This window comes from Hypanus sabinus, chromosome 10 (assembly GCF_030144855.1).
Source record: "Hypanus sabinus isolate sHypSab1 chromosome 10, sHypSab1.hap1, whole genome shotgun sequence".
NCBI lineage: Eukaryota > Metazoa > Chordata > Chondrichthyes > Myliobatiformes > Dasyatidae > Hypanus > Hypanus sabinus.
In genome coordinates, this window is record NC_082715.1 from 100,192,835 (window position 1) to 100,206,885 (window position 14,051).

The 14,051-nt window shown below is 42.1% G+C and overlaps 1 protein-coding gene across 4 annotated transcripts in view; it reads right to left on the reverse strand.

The window, feature by feature from the left end:
- ube3d (ubiquitin protein ligase E3D) overlaps positions 1-14,051 on the reverse strand; it is a 358,068-nt gene that overhangs the window by 108,549 nt on the left and 235,468 nt on the right. For 2 of the 4 annotated variants that reach the window (XR_009514423.1, XR_009514422.1), the window contains exon 10: positions 8,262-8,362. Coding sequence is in view for 1 of the 4 variants with exons in the window: in XM_059982380.1 (XP_059838363.1) it covers positions 8,339-8,362 (24 nt within the window). In the remaining 3 variants the exon portion in view is untranslated. The other 2 variants (XR_009514421.1, XM_059982380.1) reach the window with 2 other exon arrangements.

Below are 14,051 nucleotides of genomic sequence, written 5' to 3' on the forward strand. Positions count from 1 at the left end.
GAGTTCGTACAGGAATGAGATGTGCCAACTAGTGGAGTGGTGTCGCAGCAACAACCTGGTACTCAACGTCAGTAAGACGAAAGAGCTGATTGTGGACTTCAGGAAGGATAAGATGAAGGAACACATACCAATCCTCAGAGAGGGGTCAGAAGTGGAGAGGGTGAGCAGCTTCAAGTTCCTGGGTGTCAAATCTCTGAGGATCTAACCTGGTCCCAACATATTGATATAGTCATAAAGAAGGCAAGACAGCAGCTATACTGTATTAGAAGCAATTTGGCATGTCAACAAATACGCTCAAAAACTTATAAAGTTGTACTGTGGAGAGCATTCTGACAGGCTGCATCACTGTCTGGTACGGAGGGACTACTGCACAGGACCGAAAGAAGCTGTAGAAGGTTGTAAATCTAGTCAGCTCCATCTTAGGTACTGGCCTACAAAGTACACAGGACGTCTTCAGGGAGCGGTGTCTCAGAAAGGCAGTGTCCATTATTAAAGATCTCCAGCACCCAGAGCATGTCCTTTTCTCACTGTTACCATCAGGTAGAAGATACAGAAACCTGAAAGCACACACTCAGTGATTCAGGAACAGCTTCTTCCCCTCTGCCATCTGATTCCAAAATGGACATTGAAGCTCTGGACACAACCTCATTTTTTTAATGCACAGTATCTTTGTTTTTGCAAATTTTTTAATACTCTATTCAATATATGTAATTGATTTACTTGTTTATTTATTATGTTTTATTTAATTTATTATTATTATTATTATTATTATTTCTCTCTCTCTGCTAGATTACATATTGCATTGAACTGCTGCTGCTAAGTTAACAAATTTCATGTCACATGCCGGTGATAACAAACCTGATTCTGATTCTGATATTTTATGAATAAAGTTTATTTTTGGAAAAGATTATCAGCCTCCTGCTTCAGGACCAATACAGATCACAATTTAATATGCAGGTTTCTCCTGCTGTCCGAAAGTAGAGTGTTCCTATGAAACCTTTCGTAAGCCGAAATTGCGGAAAGCGAAGAAGCAATTCCCATTAATTTATATGGGAAAAACTTCTGAGCGTTCCCAGACCCAAAAAATAACCTACCAAATCGTACCAAATAACACATAAAACCAAATATAACACTAACATATAATAAAAGCAGGAATGATATGATAAATACACAGCCTATAAAAAGCAGAAATAATGTATGTACAGTGTAGCTTCACTTACCAGAATCGGGAAGGCAGCTAGCACACTGGAAGGTTCACACATTTTTCTATCATACAGTTCTACGTAAGCACTCAAAACATCCTGCAAACCTGCCCTAAAGCTACGTGCCCTTTCAAAATTAAAGTCACATTTTTCTGCAATCATTGAAGCACTGTCAATCGTCGCAAAAATCTCACGCAGTTCAAGGCTATGGCAGCTTGATGCTGAGATGCTGAGTGTTGGTTTTGCAGAGAGCAAAACAAACAGTGAATGCTATTTTCGCTTTTCGCCACTCTCACTGCTCGGGGTGCGCGCTGCCTCTATAACGGCTCTCTGCAAAACAAACGCTGGATGCTATCTTCACTTAACAACACACACAAAATGCTGCTGGATCACAGCAGGCCAGGCAGCATCGATAAGAAGCACTGTTGACCTTTCAGGCCAAGACCCTTCGTCAGGACTAACTGAAAGGAAAGATAGTAAGAGATTTAAAAGTAGTGGGGGGAGGAGGAAATGCGAAATGATAGGAGAAGGGTGGGATGAAGCTGAGAGCTGGAAAGGTGATTGGCATAAGTGATACAAAGCTGGAGAAGGGAAGATTCAGAGCATTGGACGGGAGGCCTCAGGAGCAAGAAGTGGGGGGGCACCGGAGGGAGATGGAGAACAGGCAAACAACTAAATATGTCAGGGATGGGGTAAGAAGGGGAGGAGGGGCATTAACGAAAGTTAGAGAAGTCAATGTTCATGCCATCAGGTTGGAGGCTACCCAGCCGGTATATAAGGTGTTGTTCCTCCAACCTGAGTTTGGATTCAGTTTGATAGTAGGAGGCGCCCAGGGATAGGCATATCAGAATGGGAATGGGATATGGAATTAAAATGTGTGGTCACTGGGAGATCCTGCTTTCTCTGGCAGACAGAGCGTAGGTGTTCAGCGAAACGGTCTCCCAGTCTGCGTCGGGTCTCACCAATATATAAAAGGCCACATCAGGAGCACCGGATACAGTATACCACACCAGCCGACTCACAGGTGAAGTGTCGCCTCACCTGGAAGGACTGTCTGAGGCCCTGAATAGTGGTGAGGGAGGAAGTGTAAGGGCAGGTGTAGCACTTGTTCCGCTTACAAGGATAAGTGCCAGGAGGGAGATTGGTGGGAAGGGATGGGAGGGATGAGTGGGCAAGGGAGTCGCATAGGGAGCGATCTCTGCGGAAAGCAGAAAGAAGTGGGGAGGGAAAGATGTGCTTGGTAGTGGGATCCCATTGGAGGTGGCGGAAATTACGGAGAATTATACGTTGGACCTGGAGGCTAGTGGGGTGGTAGGTGAGGACAAGGGGAACCCTATCCCGAGTGGTGTGGCGTTGCGATGGGATGAGGGCACATGTGCGGGAAATGGGAGAGATGCGTTTGAGAGCCGAATTGATGGTGGAAGAAGGGAAGCCCCTTTGTTTAAAAAAGGAAGACATCTCCTTCGTCATGGAATGAAAAGCCTCATTCTGAGAGCAGATCCGGTGGAGACAGAGGAATTGTGAGAAGGGGATAGCATTTTTGCAAGAGACAGGGTGGGAAGAGGAATAGTCCAGGTAGCTGTGATCCTCTTTGGATTTCTTTCGGTTAGCGAAAACAGGTACTAATGTAGGTCTTTTGTAAAAGCGAAGTGGCATAAAGCGAACTTTTGTAAAACAGGGGATACCTGTATCTTTTTTATGGGAACTGTGATCTGTGCATATTTCTTTGTAGTCAATTTGTGGGGTCTGACCTGGGGCTGGTGATATACACAACGTTGTCTTGGAGCACAGAAAAGCTGAAATCCCTTTTATATACTACACACATAATTCTATTAGCTACTGCTTGCGTTGTGGAATGTTGCCCAGATAATTAGTTTCTGAAGAGACTGACGAGGCATCTGTAAGATGACGCTCATGATAGCAACACTAAAGGGATCACAGTACAGCTTTTATTGGGTGTTTATTGGCTGGATTATGTGGTCATCCTCTATATGATCAATATAAAGACGGATAAAAAAGTTCACCTTGCAATGAAACTCATGTAGATATGTTTTTTTGTGCATCACTATGAAACTTTAGAACTGATGCCCAAACTAAAATAGTGAGCATTTAGTCATTTTCAACAAGATTTTTTTAGCAGAGCTTCTAAATGCAGTGAAAGTTCAGATCATTTGTCCTTTGAAAGTGGTTGCTGGGTGTGAGCCGATTTTGATTTGCCACCTTGCAAACCATGAATCACAACACAGAGGATAGGCTTTGCATGTTGTCGATAGGAATGTCGACTGGTGATTCTGGGCTAGCTCATTAATTATTGATGCACTTAAAACCCAGGCAATATCATTCCTTTAACAAAATCTATGCAACATCAGGAACTAGTCAATACATGCCCAAATCACTCTTGCTGTATTTCACTATTGTGCAGGATGAACAGCATTATAAACTACTTAAAAACAACAGAAAATCTGCAGGTGCTGGAAATTTGAGCAAAGCACACAAAATGCTGGAGGAACTCAGCAGGCCAGGCAGCATCTATGGAAAAGAAGGACAGTCGATGTTTCAGGCTGAGACCCTTCGGCAGGACTGCAGGAAAAAAGATGAAGAGTAGATTTTAAAAGTGGGGGAGGGGAGGGAGAAACACAAGGTGGTAGGTGAAACTGGGAGGGGGGGATGAAGTAAAGAGCTGGGAAGTTGATTGCTGAAAGAGGGTTAAAGAAGAGGGAGTGTGAGAGGAGAGAAGGCCATGGAAGAAAGAAAAGGGGGGAGGAGATAGGTGGGCAAGGAGATAAGGTATGAGAGAGAAGCAGGAAGGGGGACTGGTGAAGTAGTGGTAGGGGGATCCATTACCAGAAGTTCAAGCTGTAACTGATGTTTACAGCTTGGAGGCTACCCAGGCAGAATATAAGGTGTTGCTCCTCCAATCTGAATGTGGTCTCATTGCAGCTGTAGAGGGGACCATGGATTGACATATTGGAATGGGAATGGGAAGTGTTAATTAATTTGGGTGGATGCTGAGAGATCCATTTCTTTTGGCAGACAGAGCATGGGTGCTCAGCGAAACAGTCTCCCAATCTACACTGGGTCTCACCGATATACAGGAGGCCACACCGGGAGCACCGAACACAGAATATAACCCCAACAGGTGAAGTGTTGGCTCACCTGGAAGGACTGTTTGGGGCCCTGAATGGTGGTGAGAGAAAAAGTGTTAGGGGCAGGTGTAGCACTTGTCCCACTTGCAAGGATAAGTGGCAGGAAGGAGATCAGTGGGGAGAGACGAATGGATAAGGGATTTAGTAGGAAGCAAGCCCAGCCGAAAGCAGAAAGTTGGGGGGGGGGGGGAGGGAAAGATGTGCTTGGTGGTGGAATCCCATCACAGGTGGCGGAAGTTGGCGGAAGAATTATGGGTTGGACGTGGTTATGGGTTGGAACCCATGGTGTGGTGGTAGGTGAGGATAAAAGGAACCCTACCCTGAAAGGTGGCAGGAGGATGGGGTAGCAGCAGACATGCATGAAATGGAAGAGATGAGGTTGGAGCAGCATTGATGGTGGAGGAAAGGAAGCCCCTTTCTTGGAAAAAGGAGGACACCTCCTTCATTCTAGAATGAAAAGCCTCATCCTGAGAGCAGATGCAGCAAAGATGAAGGAATTGAGAGAAGGGGATTGCATTTTTTTTTCACAAGTAACAGGATGGGAAGAGATATAACCCAAAAAGCAAGGAGGTATAAGCTATTTACTTAGTTTTATATTTCAGATTAGAGGTATCAATCATTGTGCTGCTACATTATTTAAATTTCCTATTTCTTAAATTAGAAGTGTGAAGTAATTGATCGCTATCACTGGACAACAATTCTTTTTCGTAAGTGTTGTTTCTTCAGAAATTTTTATTTGTTTAAGGGAGACCACTTGAAGCTGAACACAAATATAATTTCAGACTACTTGCACCATGTAGGAATTTAGAGAAAGACATTAACTTTTATTGAATATAATGTGGTTAATTGCATAATGGTGCTGATGTTTTGCAATAGTTCAAGTAAGCTAAAAATGTTTTTGTTTGTTTTGTTGATGATTTCCATTTGTACTCAGTGTCTGAGGCTTCTTGCTTAAGTGTCCAACAATAATCAGCCAGCATTGATGGATTCCAGTTGTCCTGATACCATTTCTCCATGACTGCAACGTCCTGATGAAACCTTTCACCACGCTCATCACTGACAGTGCCAAGATTTGCCAGGAAGATGTCTAAATGGGAATGCAGAGAATGAATCTTTAGTGAGGTGTTGCTCTTCATGGTTTTGTAAGCTTGAAGCATGTTGTCAACCAGCTGCACGTAGTTTGTTGCCTTGTAGTTGCTGAGAAATTTTTCAACAATATCCTTGAATGCTTTCCATGCAATTTTCCCCAGTCTAGGAGCTCTTTGAATTTCTTGTCATTGATGACCTGTTTGATTTGTGGACCAACAAAAATGCCTTCCTTCATCTTGCCATTTGTCACTGCCTTAAATGATGAATTAAAATAGAAAATGTAGGCGATTTCAAAAAAATGGTGCGGAATAAGGAATTTTCATGGTGATTTTCATGACCGGTAGTCCGAAATCCATAATACACACCCAAAAGTATTCAAGAAAGCAAAACCTTTGTTGTCCAGTTTATTCTGGTGAATTGTGAAAGTTGTTAGGGTCAGTGAAGGAGGGTGAGAGTCTGGTGGCTGTTCACTCTTTGGAAAGTGTCATACAGACATTGTTCCCGAGAAGTCAATGTTGACAGGTTATTTTGAAACAGCCTAAACCTGTTACAAATAGAATTCCAAGTGACATTTCCATTGCTGCTCACTATAAATGATATGGGGGATAATTTTAATGGAACAATTCACAGACATGCAGATGAGTAATAACTGTGAATTAGTGCTGGGAATTTTGAACAAATGTACTTTGGGTGAAGGGCAATTTTGAGAAGTTAGTGATTTAGGACGGTGTGCAACATGGATGAGGCTAATTAATCTGGATCAGATAACTCTTGACGAGTTTGCTAAACACAGTTGTCACGATTAAAGGTTAGAAAGGAGAAGGGAAACCTTGGGGATCTTGATTGATAGGTTACTGAAGGCTCACATGCAGTCTGCGAAAGCAAACAGGCTTCGTAGTTGTATTACTGGGACAATAGGACATAAATCAGACAGCATAATTGGTCCTGACGAGGCTTTATATTTGGGAGCATCATCACATTCTGATCCCCAAAGCAAGTCCTGCTGAAGTAAACAAAATAACGTCTGCTTTTAGAGCAACTGAATAGGAGAACCCAAGTCATTGAAACTATTTTCCTTCAAAAAACACAGGGCTAGTTAACTTATATATCCTGTTCAGTTTAATATGATAGATTTGAGGGACCAAAGGGTAAAGTATCTAACAGACACAGACATAGAGCCAAGTTAGAAACATGTTTATTTTCCAGAGAGCCATCAACCATTAGAGATTATCAGAGTACACGGTTGGGATAAATTTGCTGCAGTCCCTCAAAGTGAACTGGACCAGATGTCAAGAGGTGGATGGTTTACGTAATAAGAGATTACTAACATTACTGTATCTGGAATGGGGAGTTGCTGAGCTCTCTTGCGGGCAGGGTGATGGTCCAAGGGAGATTCCCCAGAGTTTTCCTAAATTGGCCAGACTTGCTTCTGATATAACTTCTGCTTCTGTGGCTGCATCATGTCATGAGAGGGTAAGCTCCACAGATCAGATGGCCTGACCCCATATGTAACATGGTATTAGTTATCATTTGATTTATTATAAACTGAACATTTAAACTATACTGTGCTGAAGAATTCCTGTTTTCTTTTTCTTGTAGATTGACGTAGAATGTTTATTACATGCCTCTAGATATGGCAAGGTGATGAGTTTGGTAAAATGTACAAAGCCTAGTTGCTTGCTGTGCCTATATAAGTCCTTAATAAAGTCCTTAATAAAGACTGAGAGCAAGGAGGTGAAACAACTGGTATATTTAATCACAATTGATGATTAAATAAATTTAATAATGTAAATTCACAAATCCCTCTCTCAATCCACACTGAAGTCATTAACACATTGCATAAACAGAAATATCCATATAAACTCAAGAGGGAAAACAATCCCCAAAAGACTGCAAATCAGAGCCCTTCACAACAGTTCACATTTGGATGGACTGGCTTTAACTATTTCTCAACCTGGAACACACACCATGATTCACCTTAAAGCCAAATGGAGATGCACCACACGGAAGGCAGTCAAATGTGGCACAGTTAATCAGAGACCGATTTCCTTCAGCCTGGGTGACAGACAATCCTTCTTATTAAATATCTGAAGTTAAAATGACCTTGTTTTATTGGCTTCCATTCTTCAAAAAGCTCCTCAGCACATTCAGCTGACAAGGTCACCACAGTGCATTTATAAGTCTTTAAAAGAAGCACCACTTCTATACACCGGACATTGTGTGAATTTTGATATATTCCAGATCTGTCAATTGAAACTTTCACCTTCCTAGTAATACAGTTAATTTATAATGTAATTGCAAATATACAAACACATGAAATTGCAAGCTTCATGCCTGCAAATCAACAGATTTGCTTATCGATTAGAAAGGTGGATCTGGAATGCAGATGACCAGCCATTTTTAAGGAAGGGCAAAATATCTGCAAATAGCCTATTCCAACTAACAACTCCCAGATTTTCACATCATCTTCAGCCCTCCCATCCTCCCCCTCACTTGGTCATGCCCATCACCCTTCAGCTTCTACTCCTCCACTGGCCCCCACCTTCTGCCCCCTTTTGTTCCAGTCCTGATGAAGTGTCTTAGCCCAAACTGTCAGCTATTCATTTCCCTATGCAGACACTGCCTGACATGCTGAGCTCCTCCAGCATTTTGCGTGCATTGCTCAAGATTTCCAGCATCTGCAGAAATCTCTTGTCTCCCCTACTTCTTTATTTTCTTTGAAATGCTGAGATCACAGTTCTGTCATTGAGCTGTTCCATTGGCCTATTCTGTCAGATTCCATTAATTTTAAGCAGCTCCTCTCGAAGCCAACTATTTTTATTACCCTGCAAATTGATTCACGAAGCAAACACCGAAGTCCTTCCCAATCCATGTACTTATCCGATTTGGTAATGACTACCATCAATCCAGTTTCAAAAATGCTACCTACAAGAGAAGAGAGAAAAAATATAATTAGGCTTCTATAGCATTTTAACATCTACTAGGCTTGGTAACACCAGAAAGAATGAATTCTTTGGGACAGATGACACGACCATATAATACAAAGTTCCCTTCAGACCCTCGTATAGCTTGCAACTGCAGCATCTGGAGGTTACCACAGCTTTTGGATGGTATCATCAGAGCTCAGTCCTTTCTCTGGCAACAGAAGGCAGGTAGCTACTAGACCTACAGGAGGGAAGCTGTAAGGAAAATCTGGGAGGCTGAGATTGAAAAGGCACAGGCAGGCCAGCAAGTAGGAGTGAAAAGGAGCTCAAAGCAGAATCTGGGGGGGGGGGGGGGGCGCAAGTGAATGAGAAACCAAGAGGAAATTGGGAGAAAGAGGGTCACTGGACACCAAACAATCATGCATTTAAGATGAGAGGGGAAAGTTTAAAGATGTACAGGGCAAGTTTTCTTTTACATTGAGATGGGTAGGGTGGTGGGGTGGAAGCAGATAGGGTAATTAACGTTTAAGCAGAATAACAGTTCAACATTGACAAGATGGGTCAAAGGGCCTGTTTCTATGCTGTAGTGCTCTTTCAGTATAATATAAAGTGAATGGAGGTATATGAATTATGCACACACAAGAGATTTAGTATAATTTGGCTTAATTTTCAGCACGAAGGGCCTGTTCCTGTACTGTTCTATCAGTGAGAAGAGTGGGCAGAGGGATGAGAGACAGACAGGTGAGGTATGGAATGAAGACTGAAGGGCGACAGACCCAGACCACACACATTCAGCAGCTGCAAACAATGAGTGTCCTTGAGAAAACCAGCTGGAAAGCACCCGGCACTCGCATTAACTGAGTGACATGCGCAGGAGGGGCAACGAAGAGCAGAAAGGGAAACAAGAGGAAACAGACATTATTTTTCCATAGAAACTCTTAGAAAATACCAAGTGCAAAGAGAGATGTGTGAATGGATAAGGAAGGGAAGAGTTAGCTATGCTTGTAACAGAGCCGCCATCCCAGAGTTGTACACTATGGAAGCAAAACCTTTAGCTCACTTAATTACACAAATTCTGTTTCATTCTTCTCACATCTCAAAAACTCTGCTCCAGATTCCAGCACTCTCTAATACAATTCAGACAACTTGCAGTGGCCAATTCACCTCCCTGCCTGCATACCTCAGGGATGTGGGAGGAAACCAGAGTGTTGATGGATGGGGGAATCATGAGGTCACAGGGAGAACTTGCAAACTCCACTTGGAAAGCACCGGAGATGGGGATTGAACTAGGATCACTGGAGCCATGATGCAGTACCTTTACCACAGCACCAAAATGCCACACACAAATGAACTTAATATTTTCAAACAAACTGATCTCCTCCTCGACATATTAAATATTATTTCCACTAAAGTTGGTTGAGACTAGAACTAGGGTTAAGGGTGAAGGTGAAACATTTAAGGGCAAAGTTAGGGAGTTACTTCTTCACTCAGAGGGTGGTATGAGTGTGGAATGAGCTGGTAGCATAGTGGTGCATACAAGTTTGATTTCAACATTTAAGAAAAAGTTGGATAGGAAAATGAATGGGAGGGAATGGAGGGCTTTGCTTAAATGTTTGGCATGGTTTAAATTTCCAGAAGGGCCTGTTCCTTTGCTGTAGTGTTCTATGACTATGACTCAAGAGTCATAAATCAGAAAAACTCAAAATGGCAGTGGAGCAAGAACATTACAATTACACAGTACAGTAGTTAGAGAATGCAAAAGAAACCAAAATTAAACTCACTGCTAAGTCATGACACAAACATTATGTGACAGAGGAAAGTCATTTTTCTTCTCAAAATTGAGAGCATCACCTAAAGGTGAAATTGAAATGCAAGTAAAACAAACCTTCTGAGAAATCAAACTTACTGTTTTCAAAGCACTTGCTTTAAAACAGGGATTTGTTTCTCACCTGCTGAATTTAATCTGGTGAAGATGCTTTCTCAAGTCTGTAACACTGACTAGATTGATGGGATGTACATGATGTTGCGTTGTAACTCTAGAAACTAATTGAAAGAAAAACACAGGAGCCAGGATACTTGTCTACTTATTTATTTTCAGTGAAGTGCTCACGTATGATGCGGTCGCATGATGATGTATATGATGTATGCCACACACATACTTTTACATAGAGTGGCTTGAAAAAGGATTCAGCCCCCAGAACTATTTTCACATTTTGCTCTCATTTTCTGAATTTAAAATACATTGAAGTATGACCCTTTTTAAAAATTTACTCAAAAAATTGTGCACCATGACAAATCATTAACATTAACATTAAAATATTAAAAACCCAAAATGTGAGGCTGAAAAAGTATTCATCCCTATGTAATTACTATGCTAACTTTCGTATAGTGCACATCTATATATTACCTTACCAACTCATCCAATTTGTTGATGTAGAAAATTGGGGGAGCACCTGAATAAATATCTCTGTAAGATCTAACACAATGACAGATTTCAACAGACCAAACCAAAATGAAGACAGAAGATACAAGACAAGTCAGAGAAATGATAATAGAGAAGCGCAAATCTATGGAAGGGTACCAGACCATCTCAAAAACTCTGAACATACCTCAGAGCTCAGTGCAGTCAATTGTGAAAAAGTGGAAAAAATATGAAACCACAGCCTGTACTTAGGTCAGGCTGTCCTTCTAAACATAGTCACCGGAGAAGAATGGCACGTGTAAGAGAGGCTACTGTGATGCCAGAAGTCACTCTGAGTGAGATGCAAAATTCAGTGGCTGCAACTGGAGATGAAGTTCATGGCTCTACAACCTCTAAGACCTTGCACTGAAAGGGTACTTACAGAAGACTGGCAAGGAAGAAGCCCTGGCTAAAAAAAGTATATCCTTGCCCATCAAGATTTTGCAAAGCTTCGCTAGATGTGGAAGAAGGTCTTGTGGTTAGATGAGTCTAAAGTGGAACTTTTGGCCCTAATACTGCACGTAAGCCAGTTACACCTTCCTTACTATGAAGTAGTGGAGGTAGCATCCTGCTATGGGGATGCTTTTCAGCAGCAGGGACTGGAAATCTGGTCAGGATTGATAGGCATCTAAATACTGAGAGATCCTGGATAAAACCTGCAAGCCGCTGCCAGAAAGTTTAAACTGGGAAGGGAGTTTGTCTTACAGCAGGACAACGACCCAAAGCACACTGTCAGAGCAACGATGGAGTGGCTTCAAATGAAGAAAACTGATGTCCTTGAGTGGCCCAGAGTGTGATTTTAACCCAATCGAACATCTCTGACAAGATCTTGATTGTTGCCCTCTGCTGCTCTCCAACTAACCTTGCACAGCTTGAGCAGTTTTGTAAGGAAGAAGGGTAACTCTTGCACCACCACGTTGTGTAAAGCTAACAAACAGTTATCCAGAAAGAATACTGGCTGTAATAGCTGTGAGAGGTGGTTCAATTAAGCAAAGGGGGATGAATACTATTGAACTGCTGTCATTTCAGTTTCTGAATTATTAGTTTCTCATGCTTTGCTATTGTCCCTGTTTGGGGGCTCTAGTGAGAAAAAAGAAGCACGTGGTTCACAAATAAAATTTCTCAGTTAAATTAATCAAAATCCCCAGTTGTAACACTCATTTATGTCAACAAATAATTGAGGGCAGAATACTTGTAAAAGGCACTGTATATCCTATAATTAATTATATAAACAACAGACTGTTTAATCAAACAATATGTATACAATATGACTCAAATATTACTAGAATATTAAATACACAGCACACCTTACTGCTTAGCTACAAACTCCAACTCAACAGAGAACGAATCTCAATTCAAATATGTAATGTACTACTCTCTAAACACACACACTATACTATATAATATAACTACTATATAGACTTCTACAGCATAGTAAAACTTTAAATTGTCCCATTCAGGCTTCAAAATCTAATTGCTGTGCAGGATTTCTAACTCATTCCTGACAAGGAGGGAGTCGCTCTGCTCAGTAGGTGAGACTTGCTGTGAAACAATCTCAGAGTCTGGGCTTCCTGCGTGCCGGTTGCAATCGTCTCTGGGTCTGCACAAAGTGGTTCTCACAGCTCTGGAAAACCTTCTCTAACAACTGACTCTGCTCTCCTCAATTGATCGATGTGACATCTCCAGATGACATCAGGCACAATCTCCACTGTGTAGGAAGTGGCCCAGCTCTGTCCTTAATCTTTCCACATACCTACTTTTGATTATCTCTGTAGTCCCTCATCAGGACTGTTTGTCTAGGAGTGAAACATCAAACCTCCTTGGTTGAAGAGCCTGTAATTAGTGGGTTTCCGCACAGATATCTGCTGTTTGTAATGTGTACAAGGGACCTGGATGAAAATGTAGATGTGTGGGTTAGTAAATTTGCAGATGATACCAAGATTAGTGGAGTTGTGGATAGTGTATGAAACTGGCAAAGAATACAGCACAATATAGATCAGTTGCAGACATGGGCTAAGAAATGGCAGCTGGAGTTTAACCCAGATAAGTGTGTGGTGTTGCACATCGGCAAAGCAAATGAAAGGAAACAGTGCACTGCAAAGGGCAAGGTCCCATGAGCAGAGAGATCTAGGGATCTAAGTTCATAGCTCCTTGAAAGTAGTTTTACAGGTCGAGAAGGTGGTTAAGGCGGCTTATGGAATACTTGCTTTTACAAGTCAAGGCATTGAGCTGAAAAAGTTAGGAGGTCATGTTGCATTTATAAAATTCTGATCAGGCCATATCTGGAGTATTGCATGTAGCTCAGGTCACCCCAGTATAGGAAGGATGTTGAGGCTTTGGAGAGGGTGCAGAAGTGGTTTACCAGGATGCTGCCTGATTTAGAGGGCACGTGTTGTCACGAGAGGCTGGACAAACTTCAGTTGGTTTCTCTGGAGTGTTACAGGCTCAGGGGAGATCTGAGAGAGGTTTACAAGATTATGAGAGATAGGTAGAGTGGACAGAGTGTATCTGCTTCCCAGGGTTGAAACATCTAATAGCAAAGGCATACATTGAAGGTGAGAGGAGGCAAGTTCAAGGGGAACGTGAGGGCTAAGTCTTTTACACAGAGAGTCGCGGATGCCTGGAATATGCTGTCTGGTATGGTGGTAGAGGCAAATATACTAGCGGTTTTTAAGAGTCATTTGGATAGACACATGGATGTATGGAAGATGGAGGGATATGGACATGGTGTATGTAGGAGGGACTAGTGTTTGGGCATTTTTGATTTGCTTTTTTGCTGGTTCTGCACAACACTGTGGGCCGAATGGTCTGTACTCTTCTGTGTTCTATGAAGAGCCCTCAATTTGTCTCAGCTGTTTATCCTGCATATTCCTTCGGGGATTAGGTTTGGGGAGATCCTAACATGAGCACAAGAGATGACCCAGGAGAAGCATATTTGGTAAGTTGTTAGTTGTGGAGTGTGCTGCATTGCAATAAGCAAGGAGAAAATTTGCGAGCTTCCAAGTCAGTGTCAATGTAGTGTGTCTGCTGGCATTGCTTGCAGTGCGTTCTTTATATTCTGGACAAACCTTTCTGCCAAGCCTTTTGTAGCTGGCTGGTACAGTGCAGATGCAATATGTCTGATTCCATTAATTTTCAGGAATGACTGAAACTGTTCCATAATAAACTATGGTCACCTGTCACTTTCTAAGACAGATCCTTGAGAAGAGGCTTCTCATCACATCCACAG